The 19,198-nt window shown below is 47.9% G+C and overlaps 1 protein-coding gene across 2 annotated transcripts in view; it reads left to right on the top strand.

Moving 5' to 3' along the window:
• Positions 1–19,198, top strand: part of LOC137351896 (paired box protein Pax-7) — a 189,506-nt gene that overhangs the window by 140,195 nt on the left and 30,113 nt on the right. For both annotated transcript variants that reach the window (XM_068016767.1, XM_068016766.1), the window contains exons 6-7: positions 7,851–8,016; positions 9,285–9,484. In XM_068016767.1, the coding sequence (XP_067872868.1) occupies positions 7,851–8,016; positions 9,285–9,484 (366 nt within the window). The remainder of the gene's footprint in view (positions 1–7,850; positions 8,017–9,284; positions 9,485–19,198) is intronic.

Genomic DNA, 19,198 nt, shown 5'->3' with positions numbered 1-19,198 from the left:
ATTTTCCACATTGCTGGGTGGATGCTAGTGTTGTAGCTGTACTGGAACAGCTTGGATAGGGGCACAAGTCTTCAGGAGCACAAGTCTTCAGTACTGCAGCTGGAATGTTGTCAGGACCCGCAGCCTTTGCTGTATCCAGTGCCTTCAACCGTTACTTGATATCATGTGGAGTGAATCGAATTGGCTGAAGACTGGCATCTGTGTTGTTGGGGACCTGAGGAGGAGACTGAGATGGATCATCCACTCGGCACTTCTGACTGAAGATGGTTGCAAACGTTTCATCATTGTCTTTTGCACTCATGAGCTGGGCTCCGTTGCGGACAGGGATGTTCCTGGACCACCACCCTCCCATTAGTCCGCCACCATTCAAGACTGGCTGTGGCAAAGACTTGACGTGATCTGTTGGTTCTGGGATTGCTTCGCTCTGTCTGCAGCGTGTCTCTTCCGCTATTTAGATTAGATTAGAGATACAGCACTGAAACAGGCCCTTCGGCCCACCGAGTCTGTGCCGACTATCAACCACCCATTTATACTAATCCTACACTAATCCCATATTCCTACCAAACATCCCCACCTGTCCCTATATTTCCCGTACCACCTACCTCTACTAGGGGCAATTTATAATGGCCAATTTACCTACCAACCTGCAAGTCTTTTGGCTTGTGGGAGGAAACCGGAGCACCCGGAGAAAACCCACACAGACACGGGGAGAACTTGCAAACTCCACACAGGCAGTACCCAGAATCGAACCCGGGTCCCTGCAGCTGTGAGGCTGCGGTGCTAACCACTGCGCCACTGTGCCGCCCTAGCATGAATGTAATCCTGTGTTGTACCTTCACCAGGTTGCCACCTCATTTTCAGGAATGCCTGGTACTGCCCCCTTTTCCTGGGCAGTGCTTGCAGTGCATGTCCTGGTTGGGAACAAGTTAAAATGCCATTAAGGCTCCACGCACTTCACTGAAGCCCTGATATGCATTTATTAATGAGAGCACACCCGATTTAAAATGCAGGAACAGAGCAGGAAATGGTGCTGTTCCATTTTAACCACTCCACCATCCCTTTCCCACCGATCAGCAACTCTTACTTGAGTCAAATGTTTGTGAGTTCAAGTCCTGAGCACATAACCCAGGCTGATGCTCAGTGCAGTACTGAGGGAGTGCTGCACCGTCAGAGGTGCTGTCTTTTGGACGAACGTTAAACCAAGGCCCTGTATACCCTCTCAGGTTTACGTAAAAGATCCTGTTGCACTATTTTGAAGAGGAGTTCTCCGTGGTGCCCTGAACACTATTTATTGCTCGACCAATATCACTGAAACAGATAATCTGGTCATTATCACATTTGCTGTTTGTGGGATCTTGCTGTGTGTAAATTGACTGCTGTGTTTCCTACATTACAACAGTGACTCTTCAAAAGTACTTCATTGGCAGTAATGCACTTTGGGACATCCTAAGGACGGCATTTTTTTCCTTTTATCTTTCCTGCTTTATCTCCCTTTTTCTTTCTTTCTTTCATTCCTGCTGTGAGCACGTGCGACCCCACAACCCAGCCTCCACCTTCCGGCCTCCTTTCACTGCTTTCCTTTGACTATTAACGTGTCGCAAACTCATCAGTAAAAGTGGATTTTTCATCGCCAAGTCTATGTACAGATGAACAGTCACATTCCACACTAATTTCATTTGTGGGTGAATGAATTTATTTAAACAGCAGAAGCCATGTGACGCAAATGTGTCCCTCAGTCATGGGACAGACACACAGTTGGGATACTGTCTCTCCTGTGTCCAAGGAGCAATGATATCATTAACACTGTGACCCTGGCACACACACTGCTGAATGGGAAAGAAACCGAGGACTTGGGGCAAAAGTAGGTTAATTAGAGTTTGGTATTACAGTCATTATACAGTCAGCTTACTTATCAAAGTCCCTCTCTCGCACAACACTCATTTGGGGTCAATTTGTCTTTGTGCAATAATGTAAAGTGGCTAATAGTAGATCAGGAGCCTGCTTTATATATCTCCCATTTTTATTTCCATTGACTTCAGTGAGCTGTAAAACGAGCTGCCGACTTGCTATCACTCATCACTTACACCATCGTACAAAGTTAATATCCACCCCATTGTCTCTCTCCCTAATGTGCCCCAGGAATTAGTGCATAAAACAAACGGCTGCGGGTCCAATGTGGCAAGCACCAGGCATGCACTCCTTCCATGCCAGCAGTATACTGTCTGTCATAATCTCTTAAAGGGCCCACAGGAAGCATCCACCTGAATGTTTGAGCTTCTTTAACTTAGCTTCTTGTAAAGGCAGCAGGTGCAGAAGTGATCTCACCTCTCCTCCACTCTCCCTTTCACTGCTTCACCCCCACACTCCCCATTGCCACTCTCCTCTTCCCTCCCTCCCTCTCTCTGCCTCCCTCCCTCCCTCCCTCTCTCTGCCTCCCTCCCTCCCTCCCTCTCTCTGCCTCCCTCCCTCCCTCTCTCTGCCTCCCTCCCTCCCTCCCTCTGCCTCTCTCCCTCCCTCTCTCTGCCTCCCTCCCTCTCTCTGCCTCCCTCCCTTCCTCCTTCTCTCTGCCTTCCTCCCTCCCTACTCCCCCTTTCCCAACTCCAACCCCCCCCCCCCCCCCCCATTCAGTGGGGTTCCAATATCTCGGCCTGTTTATCTCTCATCAGCCCCTAGTGTCTCAGGTGGGCCCAGTGAAGGTTCTACCTGGAGTATTCTCCTAGTTTTCTCTTTTCAGACACTGTCAGACCTGCCCTAATTTTACTTCCACCTGGTTTTAATGTCCCATTTAATGTGGAAACGCCACGTGGTGTTATTAAAGAATTAATTCCTGCAAGGGTGTAGCGATTTGAGGGAATACGATGGATGACAATGCCAAACTCCAGAATAGTCCGTGAGGAAAAAGCAGCAGAAGAGGTGACCTTGGAGGAGGCTGCGACTGGTGAGGTGTCTGAGTCGAATCACAGCTCCTGCTCCTTCACTGTGTGAGCTCTTGTGTTTGTAGCTGTGCTCTGTTACACTTCAGCACCTGGAAGACAATTTATCTTCATAAAACAGGCAGGCTCCAATTGAGGGCGTGATGCTGGGCCTCTCCCCTGTGTAAGGGATCACTTACTAGCTTGTCTGACAAATTGCTGGGGCTGATCCTTATCCTCAGCTCCTGATGTAATTAATCCCAGATTCTCTGTACTGACACAATCCTACCTGGTCAACACTCATCCAGGCTTTTCCTGCTTTTATTTCTTCAACAGGCATTTCTTATCCCTTTTCTTCCTCTCCAATTCTCTCCTTTGGCCTTTCTTTTTCCCTGCGGTCCTCTGTCCTTCCTCCCCCCCCTCCCCCCCTCTGACCCAGGGGAACCAGTTCTGGTTGAACATATTCCAGGAGCTTTCTTCATATGACCTCCCGCCCCAGCCATTGGTCCCTTGACATGTCCATCACAATCCCTGGGGGGCTGGTGATTGTACCCTTCCCTGCTGATCCCCGCTTTACAAACCCCTCCCCCTAATCCCCCTTCTCGCTCCTAAAGGGTTCTCCAACACTGAATGCCCATCTTCTTTCTGAATGGCTCATTGAATGTTCCAGAGCAGGAATCCTGGCTGATGTTCGTCCTCTGCCTTCCCTACCACAGGACACCTTGGCCATGGGCAGCCTGTCCACTGCCTTTGCCAACTGAGGTTAGGATCATAGTGCAGGCTGGGGCTGGAACTTGGGCCTTTCCTGCTCTGTATGGGGCTCAGTACCACACTGGGTGGGATCAGCTAACTTAACATAGGCCAGGGATGCAGCTTGTACTGTTCCTACTCTGTGTGTGGGACTCAGTACCACACCAGGTGGTGCATTGAGGTATGAGAAGATCCAAGTTATGTTGCTTTCCCTGTAGATTTAAATGGCTTCACATGCTCACTGGGACCTGTCTTAATATCAGAGAATTTGAACAGATGAGATAAACGACCTTTCTTTCCTCTGGATTGCTGAGTCTCGGGCAGACTGCGGGAGTTTACTTCCCCAGGTTCCTCACTGAACCTGTCACAAGGATTACATTTCATTTACCAAGAAATCTTTATTCTGGTAACTTTATCTACAGTGAGAAACAATATAAAGAGATCATCGTTCCTTACACAGTCTCCACCCTCATGGGGCAGTAACTCCCTGCGCTGCCCTCTCCAAGAAATCCATGGTTAGACTTAGATGATCAACACAGAGAGGCATCACCTGGGAAGGGGTTAGGGGTAGTGACCCACAACAACAGTCCCGTTCTCCAGGAGAGAAGATTGTTGGAAAATAAAAGGATCATCTGGTTGAATCTACACAGTGAGTGCTCTCTGACTTTAATGTCTGTGCTATAATGAAGAGCCTAAAACTCTAAACCTCTAACTGTGACCGAAATTTATAACTCCTTCATTCCCTGGGCTGGCAGAGTGGAAAATCAGCCAGACCCCACACTATCGACTGCCCAGGATGGGATCTGGCTGTGAAGGTATGGAAAGCTGCTGAGGCCAAGGAATCATCACTCGAATGATCTACAGACATTTTACCAAGACCTGTGGAACTGTTACCCCAACAATGAGCAGGCCCATTGGGAAAGGATGGAAGAGGAGAAACATAGTGGGAAAAGAGGAGAGGGAGCAACTCCAGTGTGAACTTTGAAATATGATCTAGATTGGGAAAAGTACGATTGATTCATGATCACCATTCTCCGAATCCACTCCATCTTTAACAGCTCCAATCTTTGAAGTTTCTCTTCAACTGCAACAGAACTCTTTTAAATAACTATTGTTAAACATTGTTACTATCCAGTTCCTCCTTCACCATCCCGTGCACAGCCCCACCACATGCCCATTTCCCCCAAAGGACTGCAGCACACCAAGCAAAGATTAATGTTTAGTTTTTATGGCTCTGCTACTGACCTGTTCCTCTCCTGACTGTGAAATTTAATAATCTGGCATAGAATGTAGTTAGAGACAGTGATAAGCCGGGCAATGTAGGTCCGAGCGTCTCTAGTGTTACCTCGGGGTGACGCACTGTCTGCTTTGACCAGGGATTTCTTTCTGAGCCCAGGTTCCCTGCTAAGCACTTTCCCTTCTGAGGGATGGAATTAAAGAGAACATAAAAGGGAAGAGGGGTTTTGTGGACAGGAAGGGTCAAGGTTCAGCTGTCTTGCTGAGAGTTGCAGTGAAATCTATCCGGTGGGGGCAGATGGGAGTGTCTGATGTTGACCTGCAGTAAATAACCCACTGCAGACCGCTGTTTGTTTTCTCACAGTCGGTCTCCATACACCGACTCTCGTCTTCCCTCTGTGTCGTTCTCCATCACTGTTACCAACCACCCCCCCACCGCCCATCGCCGCCCCGCCAATCTCAGCCTACCAGCCAGTATAAACCAAAGATGTCAAGACAAGGAATTCTGAAGTTAAATTTGATTTAAGACTTGAGTTTTTAAAGACTGAAGTTCCCCACCCCCCCACTCCCCACGAAAAATTGACCTCGTAGTTGCAGAAGTAAAAGAGTAAATGACTGAACACATTCATGTTTCAGAGGCCTACTGAGAGCCCATTGCAATGGTGCCTGAGGAACTACTACTAGAGGCCTGAGTTGTATCCTCGCAATGATGCCTGTCCCAGTGTTGACTCAGTGATATACCATTAAAAAAAGCACTGGCTCGGGCTATGGCAATATATCATAACTATGGCGCATTTCTAACAAAGTTTCTGAGGGGCCCAATGACATGCCATAGCAACAGACTAGAGATAGGCTGAAGGTCCACTTGAGGCCCAGTAATATGGCCTAGCAACTCCCAGAAGTATGAGATAGACTGAGTCAGATACACTCTATTACTATTTACTTGTAATGTGTTATATCAACAGCGCAAGTGTGACTGAAATCCAGTACTTTAAGCCGAATAACTTGCCATAGTACCAGTCTAGCTGTGTCTTTTATACATCTTTGTTCAGGAGAGCAACATGTTAAGGGATATGGGATGTAAGTTTAGAGATATTCTGACGTTTGCCTCAGTCATCTTTGAGAGCAAGGAAAAATGTTATTTCACCCTCTCTCAGCAGATTAAGAGTAAATTGTAGATAGGTGTGAAAGGAGATTAATTGAGAGTTCATGAGCTGTGGGAGGAGATGAAATGGGTGGGTAAATGGTAGGGCAGAGTGTACAGAGGCTGTGGAAGGAGTGAGACTGACAGTTGATTGGCCATTTTCCCTTGCTGTCTGTCCTTGGGTTTGATCTCCAGACATTGCCCCAGTGTTTCAATGAAACACAACTTCTGTTGTGGCCATTTTTTCTCCAGTTTGAAGTCAGTTTGGTTTGGACTCGCTGTGGTAACTTTGAACTGAATATTTTGGAAAGCATTCCTGCTGAAAATGAGTCCTGTGCTCTGAATGTTCTAAACATGTCATAAATTAATTTGAAAAGGCGTCAGTCTTTGCTGATGAAGCTAGGCTTCGATTCAGAGCGTAATCCCAACCAGGCTTCCGATGAGTTGCAATTCGGCCTGTTTTTTGTAAAACAAAAGATCTCTGTGTAGCTGGAGGCTTAACACAAACACTCCCACTCCCACTCACAACTGTTACTGTCAATTTTCATTTGGAGGCAGTCTTGTCTATTTCCCACTCAGTTCCCATAGCAGCCAAGCCTTGTGATTCATGCCTTGGTAAGCAGCTAACCCACACAGGTCATTTCCATACTGAGGTCTGATTGTAAATATTTTCACACACTTGGTTAGTCTGCACATGGATATGTTTGTGATACACTTGACATTACTTCACCTTTGACCCTTAGAGATCAATGTTCTATATATTTGTTCTGAGGATGTGGGTCACCCTAGAAAGGCTACATTTATTGCTTATCCCTACTTACCCTGAGGGCATTAAGAGTCAACCATGTTGGTGTGGGACTGGAGTCACACACTGGGTAGGGGCGGCAGGTTCCCTTTCCCAGTTGGGTTTTTATGCCAATCCAGCAACTTTTATGGGTATTTTGTTTGCTGCCAGATTTACTGAACTCAATTGCCCAGCTTGCCCTGGTGGGATTTGAACTCCCAACCTCTGGAGTACTTCACCTCACTTCATGTTATGGTATGATGAACTCACTTGTGTGCGTATGCGTACAGGTAAACACCTATCTACGTCTGGGTCAGGGTTTTCACATGTGTACGGAGCTGTGTATCACCCAGCACCACTTTGGCTCATTACTTCTCTCCCTGCCTTTTAAAGCCTCCCAGAACCTGTCCTTTTAACGTGCTGGGGCAGCACTCAGATGCTACAGTGGGCCGCACTGTCCTTGGGCAAGGGAAGGGGAAGAATCAGCCAGGACTCCTGCCCCTGAACACTATCCCAGTGACCCCCTGATGGAAAGCATGACGATGGAATCCAGCTTGCTTGTGATGCCTTCCATGATGGGATAGCCCACCAAAGATCAGCACCTAGATTCACAAATGGGGGGTGGACATTTGGGTGAAAGGGATGACCAGTGCTCATGGAACTGAAGCCCAATGAGATCTGTACCTTCAGGAGAAAGGGGAAGAAAGGTATGGACAGGTGTGTGTGGACAACTGTACATGGACAATGACAACAACAACTTGAACTTGTATAGTGCCTGAACAATCATCCCAAGGTACTTCACAGAACCGTAAATTAGACAAAAATGGGTACCAGGACAAACAGAAACACACACAGGATAAATATTTCATTTGGGAGATTCGGAATGAGGGGAATTAAGAGTGTGCTGGGCATTTCTCTCTCTGCCATTGCCCCCCTGGGCATCCTATTCTCTACTGTGCTATCTTAGCTTTTCCAGCCAGTAGATTTCCACTGCATTTAGTGACATTCTTTCTCCAATTTTCAGGTTTGGTTCAGTAATCGTCGTGCCCGGTGGCGTAAGCAGGCTGGAGCCAATCAGCTGGCAGCTTTCAACCACCTGTTGCCAGGAGGCTTCCCGCCCACTGGAATGCCAACTTTGCCCCCGTATCAGCTGCCTGATTCATCGTACCCAACAACTACCCTCTCCCAAGGTAAGAGCAACGTCCAGTCCAACACAACAGTTTGCCAAATAATACGGTGTGCAAACAGGCTTGTGACAGAATGGCTACACTTCAAAAGACAAGATGATCGGGGTGGTCGAGAACCAGTCGCCAATCACTGAGTCTGTTCCACGCTCCTGGCGGAGATCAGTTTCATCCCCATGTTTGATGGAACTGACATTCAATTGGTGAAGACACCAGGAATCATAGAGTCATAGAGTTATACAGCACAGAAACAGGCCCTTCGGCTCACTGTGTCCGTGCTGGCCATCAAGCCTATCTATTCTAATCCCATTTTCCAGCACTTGGCCCGTAGCCTTGTATGCTATGGTGTGTCAAGTGCAGTGAGTGTTTCGGGGTGATGTGGTGGAGTGGAGTTCCTCCACCTGTTATAAGACCATTTGATTTTCATCCTATTGATTTCAATGGATGGAGCACGTTCTACACTGAACGAGCAATTCGTTTCTGCTGACTATTTTCACTTTCTTGAACAATCACCCTAAACAAATGCTTAAAAGCTGATGATGAGCATGTTAAGGAGCTCTTCCACTGACTCGGGGGGAAAAGCATTGACCCATCTGGACCAGACAGCCCCAGACGCCATCCTTTGATTGTACAAACTCTCTAGTCTCTGCCAGGTAAGCTATAGAGGCAGCACAGTTAGTCTCAGAGCCCCTGGCACAGTCAGGGAGAGCAAGAGTGAGCCCGGGTTCCTGCTGCTGATCGCTGCCAGTCATCGCTACTGGAAAGTGTGGATGGCGGGTGAGCACAGGATTGGGTTCAGTGGCGATGGCCCCGTGTCCGCTAACACTCATCAGCTACTGATAGCAGGTACTGAACAGCTGTCAATGCAGGTGGAACTGAATCCACAAGGTGGGAAGAGGGGGTGGAGGAGATGATGGGGAAGCGAGGAGGAGAGAAGAGGCGAGGGAGAGGAGAGCAGAGGGGAGGGGAAGGAGGAGAGATGACAGAGGGACGGGAGAGGAGGGGGGAACCGAGGAGCAATAAGGGGAGAGGAGGAGAGATAAGGGGAGGGGAGCTGAGGGGATAAAGGGAGAGGAGAGGAGGAGAGTAGAGAGGAGGAAAGGAGAGTAGGGGAAGGCATGAGAGGAGAGGAGGAGTGCGGGGGTGGGAGGAGTAGGCGGGAGGAGGGGGGAGATGGGGGGAGGAGTGCGGGAGAGGAGGAGAAATACATTGTGGATGTGATGTACCAGACTTCGATGTGTGACTAAATGATTGTGGTGTGTGATTGCTCTCAGATGGAGGGAGCACTGTCCACAGGCCGCAGCCTCTCCCGCCCTCATCTATGCACCAGAGTGGCCTGGCAGCTGCAGCAGAGAGTGGCTCGTATGGCCTAACATCCAATCGACACACCTTCTCCAGTTACCCTGACAGCTTCATGAACGCAACAGGACCCAACAACCCCATGAACCAGGTCAGCAATGGACTCTCTGCACAGGTCAGCCTTCACACAATCATTATCTCGAACATCTGTCTGTACAGCTGTTCATCGCTACCCACCCCCCACTCACTCACCCACTCACCCACCCACCCACCCCGTGATTAAAGCTCACCCCAAATTAAATAAATCTATAAAGCACGAGGTTTCAGCCTCATTGACATCAACAATAGAGTCAATGGTCAGTGCGAGCCCCTTGCACTTACCCTCCCACCCACCACCCCCCCCCCCCCCCCACCGCCCCCAACATAAGTTACTCCTCCTATTGGTACGTTTCGACTTTGTAACAAGGTAATGCTTGCCTGCTTCTGACAGTTGAATGGACAATTCAGAATATCAGATGGTCACTTCCAAAAACCCAACCAACAGATTGGAATCCATTAGGTGAAGGAACTAAGGCCCAAAGTGCAGGATAGAGCCCAGATTGTTTGTCTTTTAGGATTTATATTCCAACATTAAAGTTGAAACGAGTAAAAGAGAAGTTGACCAAAACCAGGAAATGATTAGCTAACAGCCAGCTTGGATCTGAAGTTCTGGATTGCCGAAGGAAGCGAAAATTAAGAGAGGGAAGGACATCATAGTATGGAAGTCCTGGGATAGGATGCGTTAGAGTGGAAAATGAGACTGTGTATGTTGATTGCAGCACAGTTGTGGTAGGACCAAAGAGGAAACAAGAGAAGGAGTAGGGATTGATAAAACAGAGAGAGATTAGAGTATTCGCAATGTACAGAGGGAAAGAGGGAGCTAGAGGTGAGAGATGGATCCAACAATCTGTGCCTTGTGTCCAGTCAAGGAATGCAAAAGAGTTAGAGCGTTGTCTCCAGAAACAGGAGTGAGATGGGTTAGAGCGGACTCTCCAGATATAGGAGTGAACGAGGGGCTAGAGGAATGTGAGAGTCAGCACCTTCAGGAGAGGAGGGGATCTGAACCCCAGTGAGAGTCAGCACCTTCAGGAGAGGAGGGGATCTGAACCCCAGTGAGAGTCAGCACCTTCAGGAGAGGAGGGGATCTGAACCCCAGTGAGAGTCAGCACCTTCAGGAGAGGAGGGGATCTGAACCCTAGTGAGAGTCAGCACCTTCAGGAGAGGAGGGGATCTGAACCCCAGTGAGAGTCAGCACCTTCAGGAGAGGAGGGGATCTGAACCCTAGTGAGAGTCAGCACCTTCAGGAGAGGAGGGGATCTGAACCCCAGTGAGAGTCAGCACCTTCAGGAGAGGAGGGGATCTGAACCCTAGTGAGAGTCAGCACCTTCAGGAGAGGAGGGGATCTGAACCCCAGTGAGAGTCAGCACCTTCAGGAGAGGAGGGGATCTGAACCCTAGTGAGAGTCAGCACCTTCAGGAGAGGAGGGGATCTGAACCCCAGTGAGAGTCAGCACCTTCAGGAGAGGAGGGGATCTGAACCCCAGTGAGAGTCAGCACCTTCAGGAGAGGAGGGGATCTGAACCCTAGTGAGAGTCAGCACCTTCAGGAGAGGAGGGGATCTGAACCCCAGTGAGAGTCAGCACCTTCAGGAGAGGAGGGGATCTGAACCCTAGTGAGAGTCAGCACCTTCAGGAGAGGAGGGGATCTGAACCCCAGTGAGAGTCAGCACCTTCAGGAGAGGAGGGGATCTGAACCCCAGTGAGAGTCAGCACCTTCAGGAGAGGAGGGGATCTGAACCCTAGTGAATATGAGCACCTTCATGGGAGGGTTTGAGAAAGTGACACAGGAAATGCTGGACCAACCAAATCCTTCCCCCACTTCTGGCTGGTCACTCGGTGAGACATACACTCCAAGTGTTAAACCCTGTTCTGGAGTGCATCCAATTTCTCATGACCTGACTCCCTGTTAGTGGACTGGTTGGTGGGTTTGACACATTTGCCGGAAAGTTCTTCATTTTCACATTCCCTGTGGAGCAAAAAACTTGTCTGAGAAGCGGATCTTAGTAGCACCTGGTACGGTCTGAACAATGTCTGCACTCTAACTTGGCAGGGCTGCATTGCAACCACATGGCACGAGATATCATCATGATCTTATGGCAGGGCTATGGAAAGCTAAGCTTCCCCCATCCTCAGGGGGCTGTTAAATACTTTTCACAGATTTCTAACTGTGTTCTTGCTCCGGTTGAAAGTTCCTTTCTCCAGCTTCCACCCCCTTTTGGAATGAATCCCGTTTTTTTTTTTGGAAAACCAGTAATCCCAGTAAAATTTTCTCACTCGATCTGTGCTACTGTTTCTCCAACATCCTTGAGTGGGCTGTCACACAGTCATCTTGTAAACTTGATAAGCGAAAATTTTTTCTTAAAGTGTGTAATGTTAAATCAAATGCTTTTGTGTTACTTACTTGAACAAACTCCAAAACAGGGGATGAAGAGACAGTGTCTGAGAGAGAGAGAAGGAGAGATTCTGTGTATGAGAGAGAGAAACTGAGAGCAAGAGGGAAACTGAGGATGAGACTGCGAGTGAGAACCTGAGGAGATAAAGTATGAGAGACAGGGAGATTAAGAGAGCAACTCAGAGGTAGAAACACACGGAGCTCAGCAAGCAGGCAGAGTCAGAGAGAGCGAGAAAGAGACAGACAGACACCGAGATAGAGAACAAGTGCATGAATGTCAGAATGTCCTGATCGGATGAACACATGCTGTCTCTCTGTTGGCAGGAAAAGCTCAGCCATGATTTTGTCGTTAAATAAAATGCAAATTTTCCTGAAGAACATTCAAATTTTATTTCCACTTCACACAGTCCCCTGCAGCAGTAACTACCAATCCAAGCCATTAACCTGTGTGAACTTCTGGCGAGGATGGACAGCTAAGCCCCTGTACCTCCCACTCTGGCCTCTTACATCAAGCCTTGCTGATGATTCAGGCTCAGCACAAAGGACCACTTGCACAGCAAGATCCCAGTCACTGGGAAACCCAACCAGAATGTCCCGTATAAGTGCTAAGCCCCTTTAACAGATTGAAGTACAGACGAGGCACAGTACATAATCCTGCTGTAGAGCCTTGGGCTGCTTGGGGAGAGACTGAAACAGGATGGAACTTCCAACTGCCTTAGTAATGTCCCCTGACCCTGTCCCAAAGGGGTACTCGGGACATAATTCAGGTCATAGAATCATAGTCATCACAGCACAGAAGGCGGCCATTGAGCCCATGCCAGCTCTCTGTAGAGCAGTCCAGTCAGTCCCATTCCCCTGCTTTATCCCCGTAGCCCTGCAAATTTATTTCCCTCGAGTGCCCATCCAATTTCATTTTGAAGTCATTCATTGTCTCCGCTTCCACCACCCTCGTTGGCAGCGAGTTCCAGCTCATTCCCACTCGCTGTGTAAAAAAAATTCTTCCTCACATCCCCCCTGCATCTCTTGCCCAAAACCTTAAATCTGTATCCCTTGGTCCTTGTACCATTAGCTAATGGGAACAGCTTTTCTTTGTCTACCTTATCTAAACCTGTCATAATCTTGTACACCTCTATCAAATCTCCCCTCAATCTCCTTTGCTCAAAGGAGAACAACCCCAGCTTCTCCAATCTAACCTTGGAGTTAAATTCCCTCATCCCTGGAACCATTCTGGTAAATCTCCTCTGCAAGCCCTCAAGGACCCTCACATCCTTCCTAAAGTGTGGCGACCAGAACTGGATGCAATACTCTCATTGGGGCCTAACCAGAGCTTTTTAAAGGTTCAGCATAATTTCCCTGCTTTTGTACTCTATGACTCTATTTATGAAGCCCAACATCCCACATGCTTTACTAGCTACTCTCTCAATATGCCCTGCCACCTTCAAACAACTATGCACATGAACCCCCAGGTCCCTCTGTTCCTGCACACTCTTTAGAATGATGCCATTAAGTATATATTGCCTCTCCTTATCCCTTCTGCCAAAATGCATCACCTCACACTTTTCTGTATGAAATTCCATCTGCCACTTGTCTGCCCATTCTGTTAGCCTATTGTGTACTGTTGCAGTCGATTGAAAACCTCCTCACTGTCTGCCACACTTCCAAGTTTGGTATCATCAGCATGTAAGTGTTTAAGATTAAAAGGGTTGATAGGGTAGATAGAGAGAAACTATTTTCTCTCATGGAAGAGCTCAGAAAAGGGGGGCAAAGCCTTATAATTAGAGCGAGGCTGTTTGAGCGTGGTATCAAAGGTTGGTGGAAATCTGGAACTCCCACCCCAAAAAGGTGTTGAGGCTGGGAGACCATTTAAAATTTAAAAACTGAGATCAGTAGATTTTTGGGTAAGGCTATTAAAGTTTACAGAAACAAGGTGGGTAGATGGAGCAAAGATGGAGATCAGCCCTGGTCTGATTGAATGGTGGAGTGGGCTTGAAGGGCCGAATGGCCTCCTCCAGTTCCTATGTGTCTACACCATCTACAGCACGTATGTGGTGCCCATAAGAGATGAGGTTGCAAATTCTCTGCTGTGTCCCACTGCAGGATAAGTCGGCTCAGGGACAAAAGGAAGCTAGACTTCAGAGTGTGAGACTGCAATTTTCACTGGAGCCCAGTTTCCCAAAAGCAATCAATTGACCCTGCAATCAATATTCAGTGATGCCCACAGCAATGGCAGGAATTAGGCATGCACACATACATTGGTGTAGTGCCCTCAGTTACATAACATCACGATGCCCCATCAATCACAGGCGGGTATTGGGCAGGAATTCTACATGACTTGGTCCCACCCATATTCAGTTGCTTTGGCAACCAGAATTTCAAGCTCCTGCTCTCTCGGACTGGCAGAAAATACCAGAAGGCTAACAACCTCAAATCAAATTTATTAAGGTGTAAGATTACAAACAAACTTAGGGGTTACAGAGCCCAATAGTATGAAGGCGCAGGATTAACGTCATTGAAGACACAGTCACTAACACAGAATGGTGGCTTTTTTCTCCTGTTAGTTCTATTGAGATGACAACCTTTTAGCGAATGTTTTATCATCTGCTTTCACTCTGTCCCCGGTCACTATTTGTTTGAAAGCAATGTTTATAGGATTATTGTATTATTATCACTGATGAGGTCAGTTGCAGGGGTGTTCCGATTGCAGATTGTGGAGACCCGGGGGAGGGTGTGATCATGGAGTGCGGGAGTCGCAGAGGACGGGGGGTTACACGGGGGTCGCAGAAGTTGAGCAAACTGGGGAGGGGAATTGAAGGAAGGTCCCAGGGTGGCAGTGGCCCAGATTATTTCTGTTGGTCACTCCTGCTGCTCCAGGACCAACTAAAATAATCCAGCACTTGCCTTTGCCGGATCTCTTCTCTTCGGCCAGAGTCAGCATGGTGCAGGGTCTCACAGTTCCCACCTAATATGGCCATCAGGATCCTATTTACTCATCAGAACCCATTTTCCTTATTAAATTGTCTGAAAAAGGTGGGAACTTTGGAGACTCAATGGGAGGCTCATTTCAAAATGCCACTGACAGCACTGCCCTTGTGAATGGGATGGAAAGGCAATCAGCAGTATTCTGAGTAATAGAAGGTGTCAGGTTCTGTGGGAGTTATGGTCTGTGGATGTCAGGGCTTGCGGGGGTTTCCAGGAGTCAGGGTTGGGGCCTGTGGGAGTCAGGGTCAGGGTCTACAGGAGTCAGGGTATTTGGGACTCATGGCTTGCAGCAATCACGGTCAGAGTCTATGGAAGTCAGTGCCTGCAGGAGTTGAGGTCTGCAGTGGTCAGGGTCTGTGGGAGCCAGAGTCGGGGTCAGGGTCTGTGGCGGTCAGGGTCTACAGGAGTCTGCGGAAGTTGAATTGTTCTCAATGCTTCTAATGAAACAAAACAATTGGTGACTTTAATCCTCCTGAATGGGAGCTCTTTATTGGACACAGCAACTCATCATCAGGAGCCAAATGGCCGCCTTTCGTTTTATTAGATAAGTAAGAAGAGAGAAATTTATGAATCTTTGTAATTAGAATATGGGATGATTAGTTGGAGGGAGCTGGGCTCCATTTGATGTTCAGTGAGCCGCTATCACCTCGATGAGTGCAAAGCGAGGGAATGAGAGAGATGTTCCCTCTCCTTTGATCCACTGCCCCAGGCACCCTTCACAACCACTTCCAGTCTGACTGAATGAGTTATTCCTGGCAAGTGTCTGTTGGAGATAAGAGCAGAACCCAGCATTGTACAGAACACACCACACCAGCAACTGGTCAAACTGTGGAATTACAATAATATATATATCTGAAACCGAGAACTCCAGTACAGGTGCTTCAAAATATTTTAAATACTTTGTCATGTTGGGAGAGCATTGTAGATTAGAGGCAGACACCTCGTAAATACTTACTCTCTCTTTCTGTAAATCTTTGTCTCTCTGGTTATTGGATTGAAATTACAATTTCTGCTGTTCCCCACGAGCTCTAATGTGTTTTTACATAAAATTCCTGCACTACTTTCCACAATGCTGAGGTCAATGCCCCGTTAAAATTACTCCACGAGGAATGTCATCCAAGTGTGTCAATATTAATAGGAAAGCATCTCTCCATGGAGTCTCTACTCTTCTATATCTCCTCATCCCTCTTTCTCTGTCCTTCTCTTTCTCTGCTTGTCTCTCTCCCCCATCTCTGTTGCTCTCTTCCTCACTCTGCCTTTCTCTTCCCTCCCTGTCTCACCCTCCCTCTCCTCCAATCTCCCTCACTCACACCTTCTCCCTCCTTCCCTTTCTAGCTTTCCCTCCCTTCTCTGTTCCCTCCCTCACCTTCCTCCCTCTCCTACGATCTCCCTCACTTGCCCTCTCTCCTTTCCTCCTCCCTCCTCCAATCTCCCTCCTTCCCTCACTCTCCCTCCCGCTTCCTCCCTCGCTCTCCTTCTCTCTGTTCCCTCCCTCACCTCCGATCTCACTCTCCCACCCTCTCCTCTGATCTCCTTCTCTCTATTGAACACTGTTAGAACCATTCTGTATCTCTCAGTTTGCTTGGCTCTGATCCCTCTGCCTCGTTAATGCTTCCTCACAACAGACAGTGGATCAGGGAAGATGATGTGGTGACATACAGACAGATATGGAAAGCCTGCTCAAGACAGAAAGGTCAATTGGCCGCATGTGCTTTCCGTTAGTTACAAATACCAGACTGACAGGGGCGGGCCCTGTGATTAATCCCTGGCCTCCTCTGAGCTCTGGCTCTTTCCCCCTCTCACCCTGTGACTGCAGATGATTCTATGGAGCTGAGTTAGTATAAAATTCCTGTTGGCTCTACTGATATTCACTGTGGATCTGAGGGGCTGTGAGAGTGTTTACCAATTGCTCAAGATCACAATTAACACCTCATTCTATCACTGATTCTCTGATTCCAAAGTCATAGAATGATACAGTAAAGTAGGAGGCCATTCAGCCCACCATGCCTGTTCTGGCTCTTTAAAAGGGCAATCCAATTAATCCCACTCCCACAGACCTGTACAGTTTTCCCTTCAAACATTTATCCAATTTCCTTTTGAAAGTTGCCGTTAAAATCCACTTCCACCACCTTTCAGGCAGTTGCATCCCAGATCACAACAACTCATGTGTAAAAAAACAAAAATCCCATCTCTCCTCTGGTGCCTTTTCCAATTATCTCCAATCTGTGTCCCCCGGTCACTGACCCACCTGTCAATGGAAACACTTTCACCTTATTTACTCTATCAAAACCCTTTATAATTTTGCTGTCATCTGTCACATTGCTGCCGACACTTTAGGTGACCCTCGTCTCTTTGGTTCTCTCTCTCTCTCCCCCCAGGTGACCCTCGTGTCTTTGGTTCTCTCTCTCTCTCCCCCCCCCCCCAGGTGTTATTTGGGCATTGCCAGCAGTTTCATGGTGAGTTTCACACCCTCTGCATTCATTCTCCCCGAGGTTCCTTCCCTCTGATCCTCCACATCCCCGGGGGGTGTGGGGGTTGCTGGTTCCTTGCTGGAGTACAGGTTCCATGGGCACTACTGATCCTCTGATATCTCTGTCTTCCCAGGTGTCACTGGCTGTTTCACTATTTCACTTCACAGGTGAACCTAATCCAGTGCTCACCGCAAATACACATGCATGACACACAGATACACACATACACACAGTCTCTGTCACGTGCACTCCTTCCAGCAGGAATTACAATCTACCAATCAGGAGGGGAATCACTGACAGGTATCTCCTCTCCTGTCTGGCTCAGTATTACACTAGGCACTGAACCATTCAGAGAACAGTAGCAGGTTTGTAACATAACTAAAATCTGTTGGGTGGAAGGATCAAACTTCGCTCTTGTCACACATGGTGGTAATGGCCCTATTATACAACAGTGTAGCCACATAGATCCACATGTGAGCGTATAAGTATGTATGTGTGTGTGAGTTTCTGTTTGTGAGTGTATGTCTGTGTATAAACAGCTTTGTACATGTCTACCGATAGATCTGCATAGGAATATTTGTGTGCATGTAGCTAGATGTTTGTTTGGGTCAGTAGGAATGTCTGTGTTTATGTGTGTGCATCTGTATGTTTTTGTGGCTCTGTATATGGGTGAATATGAGTGTGTGTGAATGTGTGAACATCTATATATTTATGTGCGTCTGCATCACATGTGTGAAGGCCTATGGATGAGTGTATGTGTCAACACTCTCAGGTTTAAACCAGTGTGTACTCAGTCGGCACTCTCAGGGTTAAACCTGTGTCCACTTGGAGTCGGCACTCTCAGGGTTAAACCCGTGTCCACTCGGAGTCGGCACTCTCAGGGTTAAGCCCGTGTCCACTCGGAGTTGGCACTCTCAGGGTTAAGCCCGTGTCCACTCGGAGTTGGCACTCTCAGGGTTAAGTCCGTGTCCACTCGGAGTTGGCACTCTCAGGGTTAAGCCCGTGTCCACTCGGAGTCGGCACTCTCAGGGTTAAGCCCGTGTCCACTCGGAGTCGGCACTCTCAGGGTTAAGCCCGTGTCCACTCGGAGTCGGCACTCTCAGGGTTAAGCCCGTGTCCACTCGGAGTCGGCACTCTCAGGGTTAAGCCCGTGTCCACTCGGAGTCGGCACTCTCAGGGTTAAGCCCGTGTCCACTCGGAGTCGGCACTCTCAGGGTTAAGCCCGTGTCCACTCGAGTCGGCACTCTCAGGGTTAAACCCATGTCCACTCAGAGTTCTCAGCTGGTGACTGCTCCAAGTGGCTGCTCCTCTTCACTCAGACTCCAGCTGAGCCTATTTCACTATTTATTTACATGTAATTATGTCTGTAAGGTGCAGTTATTAACTCTGTCAACAGCAATTTGCTTTGACATTTCTCACTTTGCCTCTTCCCCACTGTTCTTGCTGAAAAGCACTTGCCACTCAGAACCTGCTCTGGCTTTTCTCTTCAAACTGCAGCACAGATTCAGAACAAACCTGTGCTTCCACTGTTAAGTTTGGCATTTTGATTCACTGCTCAGAGGTCTGTCAAGCTGTCTATGGAAAGGGTTTTTTCATACTTGTCGGTGAATCTGAACTCAGAGAGTGACAGATTTCCAGAATAAATTTGTGTCAAAGGTTTTTGAAATGAAACTTTAATGTGAAATATTAACCTCTCATTAATCGGTCACAGTTTGTAACAGAGAGCAGCTGTTACAGTGGTTGTCATGTTTGTAAACCTGGAAACATGCTCATACCAGAGTGTGAGAGAGTTTCAGATTCAGCTGATGCCCTGTGTGTTTTGCAGGGATAGGGAAATTATTACAGGTATTGACTCAAAACTGGGAACAGCAAAGTGGCAGCAAGTTTTACAACCCACCTGATTCTCTTTTCTAAGAAGGAGTATAAAACAGGCTGCCGATTTATTCTGCT

The sequence above is a fragment of the Heterodontus francisci genome, chromosome 37, assembly GCF_036365525.1.
Source record: "Heterodontus francisci isolate sHetFra1 chromosome 37, sHetFra1.hap1, whole genome shotgun sequence".
NCBI classification, from domain to species: Eukaryota; Metazoa; Chordata; class Chondrichthyes; order Heterodontiformes; family Heterodontidae; genus Heterodontus; species Heterodontus francisci.
Note: the sequence above shows the minus strand (reverse complement) of the source record. Positions and strands in the feature narration are given on the sequence as shown.